The sequence below is a fragment of the Phyllobates terribilis genome, unplaced genomic scaffold (assembly GCF_046119375.1).
Source record: "Phyllobates terribilis strain yellow unplaced genomic scaffold, ASM4611937v1 Scaffold_4__5_contigs__length_816908805, whole genome shotgun sequence".
Taxonomy (NCBI): Eukaryota; Metazoa; Chordata; class Amphibia; order Anura; family Dendrobatidae; genus Phyllobates; species Phyllobates terribilis.
Window position 1 is genome coordinate 635,563,100 of NW_027362764.1, and position 18,070 is coordinate 635,581,169.

General features: G+C 44.4%; 1 protein-coding gene across 1 annotated transcript in view; it reads right to left on the reverse strand.

The window, feature by feature from the left end:
* Positions 1–8,757: 8,757 nt before the first annotated feature.
* The window catches only part of TTPA (alpha tocopherol transfer protein), a 48,487-nt gene continuing 39,174 nt past the window's right edge, over positions 8,758–18,070 (reverse strand). The window contains exons 3-5 of the mRNA XM_073679356.1: positions 17,775–17,968; positions 12,703–12,813; positions 8,758–11,950 (exon numbers count right to left, since the gene is read on the reverse strand). Coding sequence (XP_073535457.1) covers positions 11,777–11,950; positions 12,703–12,813; positions 17,775–17,968 — 479 coding nt within the window. The 3' untranslated portion in view covers positions 8,758–11,776. The remainder of the gene's footprint in view (positions 11,951–12,702; positions 12,814–17,774; positions 17,969–18,070) is intronic.

Here is an 18,070-nt window from a genome sequence, read left to right on the forward strand (position 1 = left end):
GATCCGGGAGATCAGTAGATCTTTAATAAATGCATTTATTCATTATAAATATGAAATGTTTCTTTATTGTAATGTGTTCATGATTGGTAAATGTGTCAGTATAACGTGAGAATACGGCAGCTAGATGTTCCTGGAGATCTGGATCTTTGTTACAACAATGAGGACCCAGTCTGCGGGTTTCTACTTCATTACATAAGGCTGTGGATCATAAAGAACATGGCGGTGCTGGATTGTCGTTTTGTTTCTGTCACTATCACTGAAGTGTGAATGGAGCTGTAGGGGGCATGGGTGATTGCCGTTCCCTAAAACCGCTACTAACTTCGGTCATAATGATGGGACTCCTGTGATCAAGCATTTATCCTGTAGCTAGGTGATAAAAGGATTGGACCAGAACTAAAAGTGCATGGACCTTAAATACAGCGCTGACTATTTACCAGTATTAAATATGTCCTTGTCCTCCTGACTGCCCAAATAAATAGCATTTTATGTTGTATGAAGACATTTAACCACTTGAAGGGAACGTGGCATGTACAAAAAACACTATTAACCTGCAGATATGGGGTTAATCTGAAGGTTAATAGCGTTCTGAACCTGCCCGGCGCCTGCACTTAGACCTCCCCACTGCTGGGAGGGAATGGACTGTATTCATCCTAGCTGCCTTGGATTTTCAGTCATAGGGGTGTGGCCTCAATCACTACTCAGTACACAGTGAGTGACAGCTGGACCCGCGCCCCAGCACTGACTGACAGCCGGCTCATCATTAGGGGTTAATCTGCTGGTTAAAAGTGTTTGTACATGACAGGTTTCCTTTAAAGTTCTCAAGTTTGAAAGTTATCCCCTGAGAGATATAGGATAACTTTTCGATCGCTGGGGGTCCGACCACTACGGCCCCCAACGATCCCAAGAACCAGGGCTCTGAAGAACCCCATCTGAATGAAGCAGTGATCGATCATGCACACTGAGGTCCTCAAAAGATCAACTCACTATCGTCACCTCAGCACTTTGCTGTCTACAGTGGAGAACCCTCAAAAAATCAACTCCAATGTGGTCACCTCACTAGTGAGCCATCTAGAATGGAGTGGCTAAAACGAGGTCCTCAAAATATCAACTCCACTCTAGACCCAACCTTCAGGTCGGCACTGGATTGAAGGAGGCCCATTCTCTCTTCTGTGCACTGAATATAGATAGCTGGGCAGTACAGTATGGAAGCTTACATTGGGGGGCCCTCTAGTGGCTAGTCGTGTATTTTCAGGTGAGAGAGAAAAGTTTCACTGGAGCAGAGAAAATTAAGGCTCTGTTATGTTCAGTGGTTATTTTCATTTTTGATCTCTTTTGAGATCATAAAAACTGAAATATAATGTTCTAGTACATGATCTATTCATTTGCATGGAAACGTAAGTGTCATAAATTGTTTTCCGTTTTTTTTTTTAACAATAGTCTATGACTTGTGCTTAACTCGTGTTTTTGAACACACTGCTATTATTTTGAAGACTACTGTATAAGATGTTTGGAATCTCTGTGCATAATAATTTGGAGCATAGTATTTTGAGTTTTTAGTTTTGAAAAAAAATACTGTTATCATTGGGAAGTTTGTCCAATAAAATGTGATTTATCATAACATTTTAATAATAATTTGGAAATATAAATTGATTTGGTGGAATAGGTTACAGATTTGTGATGACCACTGTAATCAACAAATAAATTAAATGGCATTATTCCACAATTACAATCCTCTGTCAGTCTTGATAAACTGCCAGACTACAAAGGTGAAAATTACTATTTGTTAGATACAGAAAGCAGTCACAGAAACAAACACAACAATGTACTTTCCATAGGAGATGACCATGCCGATTTCTCACACATGCGAATGTTGTGAAACAGGTGCTGAACTTTGTCTCCTCTAATTGTTAAAGGGAACCTATCACCAGTTTTGTCATATAACAACTAAAAGTATCACCTTATTTAGAGCCAGTGCTGCATTCCATAAATGCTTATATAACCCCCTGACTCCCACTGTAGATCCCCCAAAAACCTTTTTAAGTTCTCCTGCACTGTATGGAAATCGGGTCAGTCCGGTTCGATGGGCATGGTTTCGGGCCTCTCCATCCCTCCCCCAAGCTGCTGCTCGCCGTCCTCCTTCTTTAATTGACATGAAAGACGCCTTGCGTCATTGTTACGGATCCAGATGGTGGAACCTCTGTGCTGCGGTGCAAGGAGGGACCCAGAGGGGCGTAACTAAGTATCAACTCGCACCGACCTAGGTCGTACGGAGGCTAACGACTCCATGACCAGGGAGGGACCGAGCAGAGGGACCAGGTGCTACTCTGGGGACGACCTTGTAAGAGAGCAGGTGACTCCCACGGGTCAGAAGGCTGGGACTGACCGATACAGCAGATGGGCACAGCAGGCAACAGACGGGAGCCTCTAGGTAGGCTGTCAGGTGGTCACGGCAAGTAACGGGCAGGAGCCTCCAGGTAGGCTGACAGGTGGTCACGGCAGGTGACAGGCAAGCTGTCAGGTGGTCACAGCAAGTGACGGAAGGAGCCTCTTGGTAGGCTGTCAGGTGGTCACGGCAAGTGACGGGCAGGAGCCTCCAGGTAGGCTGACAGGTGGTCACGGCAGGTGTCAGGCAGGAGCCTCTAGATAGGCAGACAGGTGGTCACGGCTAGTGACGGCCAGGTAGCAAGCAGGGGCCTCCAGGTAGGCACGGCAGGTAACAGGCAGGTGCTTCCAGGTAAGCAGGCGGGCAAAGCCCATAGACAGAGTGGCGGACTGAACGGAAGACAGACTGTCGGGCTGGAGAGTAGTCAGGCTGGCGGGCTGGACAGATAGTCAGGCTGGCGGGCAGGACTAGTAATCAGGCTAGCAGCGGGACCTGAGGGCTGAAGCAGAGGTAAGTATACTGTGCAACAACTATTGCTCGGGCACCTCCATATTGGAGGAGGTGTTTTAAATATGGGAGGACCTCCGACAATTGGCCGGGGACTCCTTAGGGCGGCGCGCGCGGCCCCTTTAAGAGGGAGGGAGCGCGCGTCCTAAGCACAGTGCCCGGGAAGCTGCGCGCGCCGGCAGAAGCAGGAAGAGGAGCGCTGGAGGATGCCGGGCAGGGAGCGCGGCGGTGAGAGGGACGGCGTCTCTGCCTGGCAGGGGGCAGAAATGCCGATGCTACCATCATCCACAGTGCCAGGCAAAATCTCGCACTATGCTTTGCCCTACTGCAGGCAGAGCCGAAAACATAAGTGCGCATGCGCCCACATGAGGGCAAAGGAGAGTGCGCAGGTGCAAGATTTTGTCTGGCAATGTGGGTGACGTGAGGAGTCTTCCATGTCAATTAAAGAAGGAAGACGGTGAGCAGCAGCTTTGGGGAGGGGTGGAGAGGCCCAAAACCATGCCCATTGGACTGGACCGACCTGATTTCCATACCGTGCGGGAGAACTTAAAAATAACTTTTTTGTGGGTATACAGGATGAATCAGGGGGTTATATAAGCATTTATGGCGTGCAGAACAAGCGCTGAATAAGGTCATAGTTTTAGTTGTTACATGACAAAACTGGTGACAAGTTCCCTTTAAAAAACACTAAGGAGCTAATTCATCAAGACTTGTGTTTTATATGCTAGTCTTGATGCAGAGTCTGCCTGATTTAGATGCACCAGTTTTTTTAAGAGAGATGCAGGCCGGGTGGTGGTGGAAATTCGAGAATCATCTACCCACTCTCACCTTCCAATGATACAACTACTAAATTACATTACTGTTCCATGGTAGATATAGTTGCATAGTTGTTGGAATTGTAGAGGTACCAATCACATCCAGGCACCAAAATGTAGGGGCTAAAAAAGCCATCCTCAAACAAAGGATCAGAGTCATCCCAAGAAAGACACAGAGTTGAGGACTGATCACGCTAAGCGTTCATACCATGAAATCACATGTTTAAGTGCTGTCTGAGGTATGTAAAATGATGGTGAGTGTAGCATCTGCGTCCCTGTACGCTTCTCCACTCTCCAGCAGGGACGGCAACTCACTCACTGCTGCAGCCCCAGTCTCACACTCCCTCCTTAGGCTGCTGCCCGGAGTCTGCACATGGCGCGCAGATACCCGGACACTGTGCTTAGGGCACGCGCGCGCTCCCTCCTTCTTAAGGGGACCACGTGCACCGTCCTAAAGGTTCCCCAGCCGACGGCTTAGAGACACTTATTATTTAAGGCACCTCCACCTGAATGGAGGTGCCTATGCAATGTGTATAGTTAGTCCTATGCACACTTGCTAGTTGTTTGGTCCCCAGTACCCGCCAGTTAGTCTACCAGTTCAGTACCTGTCTGTGCGTACTTGCATTTTGTTCCTGTATTTCAGCCTTGCCCGCCAGCATATCAGCCGTGTCCATCTGTCCGTATTCCAGCCTGCACCCGCCAGTGTCCATCTGTATACCTGCCTGCACCTGCTGTACTCATTCGCATATCAGCCTGCACCCACCAGTATCCATCTGTATACCAGCCTGCACCTGCCGTGCCCACCCATATACCAGCCCGTACCTGCCAGTGCCTATCTGTATTTTAGCCGTACCATCTTGCGCCTGCTGGTACCAGCTGTACTCTCTTGAGGGCAGCTCCAGCTACCTGTCCCTTGGGTGTCAGCTACCGTACATCCGAGATCTGCCCTGGACTAGCACCTGATGTCCGTTGGGAGCCAAGTCTAACCCCACCATCAGGGGCTCTAGTGAAGAGTCAGGTGTTCACCTAGTCACACCCCATCAGTCTCTCCTTGGTCCACGGCGCAGTGGTTCGACCACTCCCATAACAGTTTGCACAGGCAATGGAATCTGCTGGCTCCCAGAATCCCTGTATCTCAGACCTGTATTAAGAGGTCTCACGTCAGAAAGACCTGCAGGATAAAATCCTCTCCTACCTATGGACAGTGACCACCCGCCTAGGGCGCTGACAACTCCGACCGCATCCGCACCTCCCCAAGCTGAGGCAACCTCGGCTGAGACTTATCAGCCTGCCATCTATGTTCCTGATTCCGGACCCCGTCTGTCAGCTCCTCCACATTATCACGGTGACCCTGCGCTATGTCGTGGGTTCATCAATCAGTGCACGCAGCACTTCTAACTATTGGCTCATCATCAGTTCACTTCAAATCGGGCCAAAGTGGCCTTCATCATGTGCCATCTCACTGGCGAAGCTCTGGTGTGGCTCAATCCCCTATGTGAGAGGGGACACTTGCTTTTAACCTCCAGTCCTTTCTTGAAGCCTTCCGTGAGGTCTTTGATGAGCCTGGCCACATTAACTCTGCAGCATCTTTTCTTCTCAGACTGCTCCAGGGAAACCTGACTGTAGGCCAGTACGCAGTCCAATTCCGTACTCTGTCCTCCGAGCACACCTGGAATAATGAGGCACTGATGACCGCCATCTGGGAGGGTCTTTCCGTGAGAATCAAGGATGAAATGGCTGGTCATGATAAACCTATCTCTCTGGATGACCCGTTGTCCCTGGCAACTTGGATCGACATCACGTTCCAGGAGCGTTCCAAGGAGGTGACCCACAAGAGAAGACCTGTGTGCTTGGCTCCTACCTTTCAAAGGCCGATCATGCAGCCAACCTCTGCTTCGACACCTTCCCCAGAGTCCATGCAAATCGACCAGGTGAAGATGGCCAAGAATTGCCAGGATGCATGCCATGCCGAGGGAAGGTGCTTCTATTGCGGCAGTCCTGAACATTTACTCCGCTCCTGCTCAGAAAAAAAATGAGAAACTCCAGAGCCTAGGGTCTTTTGGAGAGGCTACCCTGGGCGAAGATCACTTCTCTCCTTAGCCGACTCTTCCAGTATCCGTTTCCTGTGGCAACATCCGTTTTGTCGAATTGGCCTATCTGGACTCTAGTTCCACAGAAAATCTCATTCAACAGGCCATTGAGGAGCAGTATCATATGCCGATCCAACATTTACAGGAACTGTTGGTGGTATCTTTGATGGATGTAAAACCCCTTTTGGAGACCATCCTGTCTGTTACCGAGCCTGTGGAACTCCGGGTAGGAATGCTACACTCAGAGAAGATTCCTTTCTATGTGCTGGCGGTTCTGTCTCATCCTCTGCTTCTAGGTCTGCCATGCCTGCGGAAACACAAGCCTGTCTAGGATTGGAGATCTGGAGAAGTACTCAGTTGGGGAAAGGAGTGCCATGAGATCTGTCTAGTTCCCATTCGTCCTGCTCGACTCCCGGCTTCTCCATCAAATTTACCCGGCGTGCCAGGTGCATATTGAACGTATGCTGACGTCTTCGACAAAAGCGGGGCTGAGGTGCTATCACCTCATAGGCTGTATGATTGCCCTATCAACCGTCTTCCTGGCTCGTCTCAACGAGGTCGAATCTACCCCATGTCTCAGGCTGAGACCTGAGCCGTGCACGAGTATATTAAAGAGAATCTAGCTAGGGGATTAATCCGGAAGTCATCCTCCCCGGCCGGAGCTGGTTTCTTCTTTGTAAACAAAAAGGATGGCTCACTTTGACCCTGTATCGATTATAGAGGACTCAACCAAATAACGATCAAGAATAAATATCATCTGCCCCTCATGTTCAAGTTATTTGATCGTCTCAAAGGTTCCAGAGTCTTCACGAACTCGACCTGTGTGGGACGTATAACCTGATCTGATTACGCCAGGGAGATGAATGGAAGATGGCTTTTAACACCCATGATGGCCATCATGAGTATCATGTAATGCCGTTTTGGCTCTGTAATACCACTGCAGTCTTCCAAGAACTGGTGAACGACATCTTCCGGGACCTTGTCTACACGTGTGGTAGTTTACCTGGATGACATCTTGGTGTTTTCTCCCGATCTGCTTACGCACAGGAGGGAAGTTCACAAGGTTCTACAAAGATTAAGGAAGAATCGTCTGTACGGCAAGTATGAATAGTGCGTCTTCGAGCAGACCTCTCTTCCATTTCTTGGGTATATCATCTCAGAGACCGGTCTGAAAATGGATCCTGAGAAGATGTCCGCTGTCCTGAAGTGGCCCCGTTCAGGCAGTCTGAAACCTATCCAGCGGTTCCTCGGATTTGCTAATAATTACCGCCAGTTCATTCCGCATTACTCTTCTCGAACTGCTCCTATTTCTGCTCTGACCCGCAAGGGGGCCCACTCTAAGGTATGAACATTCTGGCCACCAAGAGGGTAAGAGGTAAAATCTTTTTTCTTGTGGATGGGAAGGGGTTTGGTCCCGAATAGAGGTCGTGGGAGCTTAGGGAGAACATCCATACCCCTCTCGTCCTGGAGAGATTTCTTACAGTCTTGAAGAAGAGCGTCCCTGCAAGCTTCTCCCCTCCCCCAGCAGGGACGCCAACTCACCGCCACGGCTCCTGTCCTGTCCTTCCTTCTCCGGCTGCTGCACAAGGTCTGCACATGGCGCGCAGATTCCCGAGCACTGTGCTTAGGGCGCGCGTGCTACTCCTTCTTAATGGGACCGCGTGCGCTGTCCTAGTGTCCCCAGCTAATGGCTGGGAGACACTTATTATTTAAGGCACCTCCACCTGAATGGAGGTGCCTGTGCAACGTGTATTGTTAGTCCCCTGCACGCTTGCTGGTTGGCTGGTCCACAGTACCCTCCAGTCTACCAGTCCAGTACATGTCTGCCCGTACTTGCATTTCAGCCCTGCCCATCTGCCTGTGTATCAGCTGTGTCCTTCTGTCTGCATACCAGCTTGCACCTGACAGTGTTCATCTATATACATGCCGTGCTCATCCGCATACCGACCTGCACCCGCCAGTGTTCATCTGTATACCTGCTGTGCTCATCAGCATACTAGCCTGCATCCACCATTGTCCATTTATATACCAGCCTACACCTGCTGTGCCCATCTGTATACCAGCCCGTCCCTGCCAGTGTCTATCTGTATTACAGCCTTACCATCCTGCGCCTGCCAGTACCAGCTATACTCTCCCACCAGGTAGTTCAAGCTACCTGTTCCTTGGGGGTCAGCTGTCGTGAGTCCGAGATGTGCCCTGGAGTAGCACCTGGTGTCCATTGGGAGCCAAGTCTAACCCCACCATCAGGGGCTCTAGTGAAGAGTCAGGTGTTCACGTAGTCACACCCACCAAGCTCTCCTTGGCCCACTGCACAGTGGTTCCACCACTACCATAACAGTGAGATGTAGATCCCAAGCATAGCTCGTCACCAACGCCCATGAAATTTAGCTCTCTGTGATTGTAGCCATCAGCTGCAAAGATTACATCATCCTATCCCCATTACTATAAAATTATTATCTGTGATCTCTCATTAGCTATTATACATGCAACTAGAAAAAAAAGCTAGGAATCTAAAAAGCAGGCAGTGTACCCAGGGCATAGCTACTGGGGTGCAAAGGAAGAAGTCCCATGTACGCTCTGGTATCTGAGGGAACCTAAAGGCATTATAAATCATGTATGGTAGGAGGAATGCCAAGATACAGATTTGCATTGGGTTCCAGCATCCTCAGTATGTAGTATGTACTTATCAATACTTATCAAATGTACATTAGTTAGCAGTGGTCAGATGGAAGGAAGTATAAATGGAGGATCTAACTGCACCAGGTTTGTTTGTAACATAGATATAGATCCACAATGGAACTGTATACACACCAGATTATAAATCAAGAATATATTTAAATGTAGCCAAAGTGGACTAAACCTTTATAATAAGGTCATCATATCAGTTCACATATATCTTTGTGGCCTCTATATATAACAACATTATACCAGCTTTATCACATAAGACAAGGATCTCACTGACTTATAATTGAATTTGTATTTTATTTTTCATGAACATTTTAAATATTCTCAAGTGATAAAATCTTTATTCATCAATTATATAAAATACAGTATTTCTACATTTAAAAATTACAGGCACAATGGTAAAAACAAATAGGAAATTATATGATTGGCTAACTCACGTGTTTAAGTAAACCTTGCAGAAGTGGTCCCCAACCGTTTGTGCCTTGAAAGCCACATTCAACCTGGAATGGTGGTGGGAAGTCAAATTCAATAAAAATGGAGGTGATGCATATTAAACGTGAATGTATAAGTAATCATAAAATATTGGCATATGGGTTTTATACCTTTTCAAATTGAGACTTTTGGCACTACTAAGGGGTTAATATATGTCTGTATTATATTGTAAGAATGGGTAATGTGCCAGCACTAGTGCATATTGGCAGACGGAGTTCTCAAGCGAAACAGTTGGGTGTCGCTAACCACGTGTGACTCTCAACCCACTGGTTAGGGACCACCGCCTTACAAGGTACTTTACTTTATTAGGCACTTTCACAGCTCATCATGAGATAATTATATTTTATACATATTTTCGTTGACCGTACATACCATTTACTTCATTTACTCGTCCTAACACTGACTATTCGATACCCTGTTTGTTCTCTATGTTATATTTCTGTACAACTCCTGTGACTGAAAACCATTGTAAACAAAAATATGCTTTGTAAATGCACAAAAATGTGGTCATGATGCAATTCTCTGTATAGATAAATGCTCCCTCAAGGATACTGAATATATTGAGGCTTACATCAGACATGCCAACAACTATAGAGGCTTTTATGTTCTTACGGTCGGAAATGGACATGTAAGCTCCTAGATTTTTGTATTTCGGCACATAAAGGGCGATTTTGGGTGCAGAAAATGAAAACTAATTTGAATTCTTACCTATAGTATCATTTTAAATTCACAAATATATTTGTTCTCATAAACAAGTGACAAACATTCAAGAAGTGTACAGCTCCCTCAGGGGTTGTCACCCAACCAGCTAATAAATCTGCCTAGTTATAGAAGAGCAGGTTTATATCACTATTTAGATTATAGGAAGGTCAAAAAGTGCAATTTCCCTCCATCCTTTTCCAGCAGCTTACAATTATCGTAATATTTCATTATTAAGGGTTGGAGGGCTCTTCTTTTTACAAAAGAACTAAAAACGCATGTAATCCGCACATGACCGTATCAATAAAATTTGGTCAAAACCAACTACCAGGCAGTATAAAAAACAAAGTCGTTTTGTTTAGCCCCTTCACCCCCTCTTCAAAGAGTCAATCTTTTTTTATTTTTCCAGCCATATAGCCGTATGAGGGCTTGTTTTTTGCTGGACGAGTTGTACGTCTGAAAGACACCATTGATTTTACCATATAATGTACTGGAAAACGGGGAAAAAATTTCAAGTGCGGTAAAATTGCAATTCCCCAATGGTTTTTTTATTTGTTTTTTTTTATGTTCAATATATGATAAAACTGACTTAGCAATATGATTCTCCAGGTCAGTATGAGTACACAGATACCAAACATGTATAGCTCTTTATTTAAGTGGTGAAATAAAATCTTGACAAATTTCCAAATTTCTTTTTTTTCTTTTGTCTCTATTTTCTGAGACCGAGATCCATAACATTCTCATTTTTCGGGATCTGGGTGATGGCTTATTTTTTGAGCCCTTTTAATACTACCAATTTGGGGTAGATACAAGGTTTTGATCACTTTCTATTGCATTTTATTGCAATGTTGCGGTGACCAAAAAAAAAAAATTCTGGCATTTTGATTTTTTTCTCGTTACGCCGTTTACCTATTGGATTAATTTATTTTATATTTGATAGATCGGACTTTTCTGAACACGGCAATACCAAATATGTTTCATTTTTTTTTGCTTTATTTTTAATGGGGCAAAAGGGGGGTGATTTGAACTTCTGTGTTTTTTTTTTTACTGTAATTAATAGTCCCCTTAGGAGACTTGAAGCTGCGATCATCCGATCGCCTGTGCTATACATAGCAGAGCATCAACACTGCAATGTGTAGCAAAAATCAAGATCTCCTATGAATCTCAGCCACAGCATGGATGGGATCAATGACGCGCTTCTTGTCTGCGCGTGTTGAATGCCGCTGTCAGTGATTGACAGCGGCATTTAATTGGTTAAGAGCTGCAGGTGGATCTTGGATTCACCCACGGCTGTTAGTGGCACTTGATGGCTGATTAAATCAGCCATCAAGTGCATGGAAAGAAGCATCAAAGGCAGGGACACGGGCAATGATGTAAATATAAGGCATCAGGTGTGAAGGGGTTAAAACATAGACTAAAAAGAGACCAAAAATACGGCGTTATAAATGTGATAAAAATGCATAGAAAAAAAACCCACTCAAATGCGATAAAAAAAGACGAAGAAAAAAAAAAAAGGAAATGCTGCAGGAAATCTGCAACAACAAAATCTCACCAAATACTCATAGTGGGAACATCGCCTTATGAAGTATTGCACTAACATTTGAATAAAAGTCTGCTTCTTATGAAGATCTGCAATATTTTGCTGTCGTTGGAAGCGGATTAGTAGCTCTTAGCTTATCAAGTACAGGACCATAAATGAGATTGTAACTTCAGTTCATATTTCACAAAATCCTATTAAAATTGAAATGATTTAGTGGTGTAGAATAAGCACCTATTAAATGCAAAAAAAAACAAATAACACATAAATGTTATAAGGAAATGAAAAGACATATACACAATAGAAATGTTTTCACATTACGATCCGATTACCACTAATAAAAATATGTTTCTAATCCTGATTTCCACAATGGAATGTTATATGTGACACCGTGGCTTCATGTGACGGAAACGTCCAGGCCTGGAAACATGAAACCACCAGGTGAATGTATGATTCCTCTTCTCAGAGTAAAGCACCGGAGGACATGAAGTTTCTCCACTTCTTCTGAATCTTTACTCAAACATTCATGAATTGTGTTTCCATTTCTAGTACGAGGACGAGCCGGAGACTATTCACTCTCAGATATACTGAGCAGGTAGTCTTCAGAGTTCATGATGTGGTCAGTCCACTCTTTACAAAGGTCATTCATTGACGGCCCCGTGCCTCCATACTCTGGGGGGAGGATATTCTCTGCAAAATGCTGATGAAGAGTTGGTATGTAATTGCTACCGTGCAAATGGACCTAGAAGAACATAAGAAGGGATATTATCCATGATGACAATTAGACTTGTCGTATCTACTCTTAGCGTCAGATCAGATATTTCCTCTTGCAGATTTTCTCAGCAAATCAGCAGTAAAATCTGAACTTAGGACTCAGTTTGCTCTTTGTCTAACTACAAATTTGTTATCTAGAATATTCCAACTTCTTGTACCTTGTGACCCACAGTCAGTTTGTCTGCAAGTCCCGGGAGAGTCACATTTTGTAGCGGCTACCTATGCAATCACTGATTTGTTGAATTAAATTTAGTGGTTTAAAAATGTGTGGGAAATTGAATAATATAGGAATTATCAAGTTTCAGAAGGCCCCCGTTACACAAATCTGCAGGTCAGACCAACTGTTCTGATTTGAGCATGGGCATCTTTAAAAAACAAATCGCCAGAACAAACGCTGCCGATCATTGCCTAATGTAAACCTACCCAGCGAAAAAATAAATGTGCAAACGCTCTTCTATTATCGGTCTAAAAATTATCACTGGTCTAGACAGGGGACAACTTCTTGAAGATAATTAAAAACAATGAAGATTGAACGTATGACCAGGAAGTCGTTTTTCAAAGAAAATCAATAGGAAGAGTCCTTCAAACATTTTTTGGAGTGGACCCGCTCCAAAAGACTCCTCAAAAAAGTATGCACATAAGCTAAGAGTATCAGCAACAATGTCCTCAGACTAGTGTCAGCAGTACGGTATCCCTGCTGGGCCATTTCAGCTCACTCACCCTTTCCTTGATCTTTTCAGGAAGAAATGGCTTGATTAATGAGTATACAGGATAGAAGAAGAGAGGCTCATTTAGAAGATGTATCCCTCGGACTTTAAGTGGGAAAGAGTCCTGACAGAATAAAAAGATAAAATCACAAAATGTTAATACTTTGTCAGCATATGCATGTTTTACCAAGACATACTCATTTTGCCTTGTACAGTTTTCGTGCACCAATTTGCCCCTATGTTCTATCATTTAAAGGAACCTGTCACCAGGTTTGTCCCATGAGGTAAGGCCAGTACCTGTAAACCCTTATATACAGCATTCTAATATGCTGTCTATATGCCCCCAATCCGGCCTGCAAGACCAGAAAAAGACCTTTTTTTATACCCACTTACGGGGCGGTCCGGTCCGCAGGAAAAGGCCAAAGAGCGCCTGTGCATGCGCACTGCAGTACTTTCCTCTGCCCTCAATAGGGCAGAGAGAAGTGCGCCTGCGCAGGAGCGCGGTGCTGGAAACTTGTGTAGATGATGTAGGATGTGTCATCCACATTAAGCAGTGCAGGAGGACGGCATCCCAAGAAGAGAGGAGGTGCCGGATCAAGACCAGCGACGCCCATCGGTCCGGACCGCCCCATAGGGGAGTGTAAAGAAAGGTCTTTTTCTTGTCTTGCAAATAAGGAGAGAATAGAAAGGCAGCAACTCACCGATCCTGTTGCAATTAAAAGTCCTTTAATCCAGAAAAAGTGCTAATCCATCAAGCGGTATGTTGCAAGGCAAGTGTGAGCAGTGCGGGGAGAGGGTAAGTGGACGACGGGTGTTTCACACCTGTGTGGTGCTTCTATGGGTCTGCTACAGGTGATTGGACCTGTAGAAGCACCACACAGGTGCGAAACGGCCGTCGTCCACTTACCCTCTCCCTGCACTGCTCACACTTGCCTTGAAACGTACCATTTGATGGATTAGCAGTTTTTCTGGAATAAAGGACTTTCAATTGCAACAGGATCGGTGAGTTGCTGCCTTTCTATTCTCTTCTTATTTGCTTGAATATTTGTTGGCTTTTGCACCACCGGGAAACTGAGCCAAGCAGCCAGCCACAATACTTTGGAGACTGGTGCCTATTAACCCCTTATTTCATATTTATTTGCTTTTCTTGTCTTGCAGGCCGGATTGGGGGCATATATACAGCATATTATGCTGTATATCAGGGCTTACAGGTACTGGCATTACCTCATATGGGAAAAACTTAGTGACAGGTTCTCAGTTTTCAGTCTTTCGCTCTTTTGTGACAATTCTTTTTTATTTTAAGAAGTGACTCAATTCAGTCTCGGATTGCACGGCCACAAGGAGACTGAGGTCATGATATTGTTGCTATATTTCTGTGATTTTACTGCAACTCACGTTTGCTTAAATGCCACCCTACCACAGGTTTCATCATCAGAAACTTCTGAACTTTTAGATGTACCACTAAAAGTTATAGCATTTTCAGGATAGTCAGTATCTTGGGGTGTTTGAACGAAACATAAACCAGATTACACACTGCCTTTAAAGGGAACCTGTCAATAACACACTGCGGAATAGGGAAGTATAAAACTGTATCATAGATACCTATTACAGCACCATCTGCTGCACTGAAAGTCGCCATTTATTGATATGTAAATTAGGTATGCAAGTGCACGGCTGGGCATATCAGCACACTTGCAGTATATGGCTTCTCTTTGCTTCTCTAAACCAGCGCCGTCCCTGATTCTTGATTGACAGTGATAACAGAAACTTTACAGCACAGCGTTACCTCCACTGCTCTCCACTGTCAATCGAGAAGCAAGGAGTGGCGCCGACAGGGATAAGCAAAGGTGAGCCATAGCCTGCAAGTGCACTGTTGTGTGCACTTGCAAACCTAATTTTCATAATTAAAAGTCAAGTATTGGCCCAATGGATGGCGCTGTTATAGGTATTTAAAATAATGCACACAGCCCTATCCCGCACTACCTCTGTTTGCACAGGGGTTACTGACAGGTTAAAATAAAACAATATTATCCTTGTAATAGGAAACTGATCACAAAAATAAACAACTTTCTACCAGCGATCTTTTATGTACATTTGTAATGGTAATTACTATTTTATGGTTGTAAGAAATAATTGAATTAACTGAGAGGGATGTCAGATTTATTTGAATCCTTAAAGAGTAACAGTCGTTTTAATTTTTATTTCATAAATCAATAGTACACATGAAAATAAGCAACTTAGGATATATCTTCTCAGAGAAATCTGCTTCTTTCTCTGCCAGAATTGATCAGTCATTATCAAAAATCTCAATTCTGAGGTAAGATCTGTATTAATAATTTAATAATTAATAATAATAATAATTTTCAGTGTACTGTATTCAGTGTAACTGTATTCACTGAAGACAGACTTCCCCATTACTGAGATAGGAGCTGGCAGTTGCTATGAATAGAATTATATGTAGACTGAATGAGGGAGGAGCTAGAGGCGGAGCTCCTCCCTGCTCCTACTCCTATCTTCATAGAATCTTATTCATAGCAACTGCCATCTCCTACCTCAGTAATGGGAAAGTCTGACTTCACTGAGTACAGGTTTTACCCGTGACTTGTAGGATTGCTGCTTCCAACAAGTGGCGCTATAGTTAAAGTTCTCTTCTTCTCTGAAGAGGCAATTTGCATATTCAATTTCCCAGAGGAGCATTGCAGGGCGAATAAGCCTCCTTACCTTGGCATGCCAGAGCCGGTATGTCTCTCTCCACAAGGGGAAACGTTACCCCTTACCCCTTAGACCTCAGTCCAGAGCCTCTCATCTATCCAAATCAGTTCATACTTTGCACTGATGAGGGGCAATACCCCAAAACACCGTGTCTGCAAATTGAGATTCTGATTTGGCTATTATCCTAAGTCATATTGCAAGGGTCAATTGTGACTTGTAGGATTGCTGCTTCCAACAGGAGGCACTATAGGGTTCAAGTCCTCTTCCTCTCTGAAGAAGCAATTTGCATAACTCGGAATTGAGAATTTTGATAATGACTGATCAATTCTGGCAGAGAAAGAAGCATATTTCTCTGATAATATATATTACAAAGTTGCTTATTTTCATGGGTACTATTGATTTATGAAATAAAAATTAAAATGATGGTTACACTTTAACATTAAATTAATGGTGGGAATAGAAATAAGAGAAAGAACAGGCCACTTTTGACCTGGTGTCCTCAGTAAAGAACTCCCTTTAAGTCATACATGTCAAACTCTGGCCCATGGGCAAAATCTGGCTCGCAGGGTGATTATATTTGACCCCCGACACTAGAACCACCACCTCTATATAGGGGCCATTATTCTGTATGGAGCACTATGTGGGGCCATTATTCTGTATTGGGGACTATGTGGGGCCATTATTCTGTATGAAGGACTATGTGGGGCCATTATTCTGTATGAAGGACTATGTGGGACCATTATTCTGTATGGGGACTATGTGGGGCCCAGTATTTGTATGGAGGAATATGTGGGCCCATTATTCTGTATGGAGGACTATGTTGGGCCATTATTCTGTATGGGGACTATGTGGGGCCCATTATTTGCATGGGGACTATGTGGGGCCCATTATTCTGTATGGAGAACTATGTGGGTTCCATTATTCTGTATGGAGGACTATGTGGGGCCCATTATACTGTATGGGGGACTATGTGGGGCCCATTATACTGTATGGGGGACTATGTGGGGCCCATTATACTGTATGGGGGACTATGTGGGGCCCATTATACTGTATGGGGGACTGTGTGGGGCTCATTATTCTGCATGGAGGATTGTGTGGGGCTCATTATTCTGTATGGAGGATTATCTGGGGCCATTATTCTGTATGGGGGACTATGTGGGGCCCATTATTCTGTATGGACGACTATGTGGGGCCCATTATTCTGTATGGAGGATTATGTGGGGCCCATTATTCTGTATGGACGACTATGTGGGGCCCATTATTCTGTATGGACAACTATGTGGGGCCCATTATTCTGTATGGACGACTATGTGGGGCCCATTATTCTGTATGGACAACTATGTGGGGCCCATTATTCTGTATGGACAACTATGTGGGGCCCATTATTCTGTATGGACGACTATGTGGGGCCCATTATTCTGTATGGACGACTATGTGGGGCCCATTATTCTGTATGGACGACTATGTGGGGCCCATTATTCTGTATGCAGGACTATGTGGGGCCATTATACAGGATGAAGGACTATGTGGGGCCCATTATACTGGATGAAGGACTATGTGGGGCCTATTATTCTGTATGAAAGACTATGTGGGGCCATTATACTGTATGGAGGAGTATGTGGGGCCCATTATACTGTATGGAGGAGTATGTGGGGCCCATTATACTGTATGGAGGAGTATGTGGGGCCCATTATACTGTATGGAAAAGTATGTGGGGCCCATTATACTGTATGGAGGAGTATGTGGGGCCCATTATACTGTATGGAAAGCTATGTGGGGCCATTATTCTGTATGGCGGACTTTGTGGGGCCCATTATAATGTATGGAGGACTATGTGGGGCCCATTATAATGTATGAGGGACTTTGTGGGGCACATTATTCTGTATGGGGGACTATGTGGGTCTGATTATACTGTATGGAAAGCTATGTGGGGCCATTATTCTGCATGGAGGATTTTGTGGGGCCATTATACTGTATGGAGGACTAGGTGGGTCCCATTATTCTGTATGGAGAACTATGTGGGGCCATTATTCTCTATGGAGGACTATATGGGGCCCATTATTCTCTATGGAGGACTATGTGGGGCCCATAATACCGTATACTGGTTGGCCCACGACTTTGTCCAACTTTTTTATTTTGGCCTTTTGTGTGTTTGAGTTTGACATCCCTGCTTTAATTGCTATTGGAGCTGTATAAATCTACATGCAGTTGACTCCAAGTGATTTCTGAACTCCATTGATTTGATACATTGCATGAAATCTCATATACATCTACAGGGACAAGCATTCATTCCCTATGCTATATGTCTGTACGTCTTTGTCTTTCTGTGTTCCTAATAAGACTTTCTTTATTCTTTTCCCATTTGCCACCTACTGTCATGACTGCAGCAATCCTTTTGGCAATAGTTGGGGTGATTTGAAATGCGTGAGCTATTCTCCATCCCTGTAGATCGAATATAGCCTTTATGCCGTTCCTCTGAGTCTCTGCTTCTTGTACTATCAGCTCAGATGTTATGAGGCTCACCCGAAATACCTCATATGCTGTAAATTGCTTTGGGTCCCATTTTTCTACAAAAGATGAAAAAATGGATATAAAACAGATGTTTCTTTCATAAACCGTAATACATTTCTGGGAGGGTTTAATACTACTGTGTATGAGATATAATAATA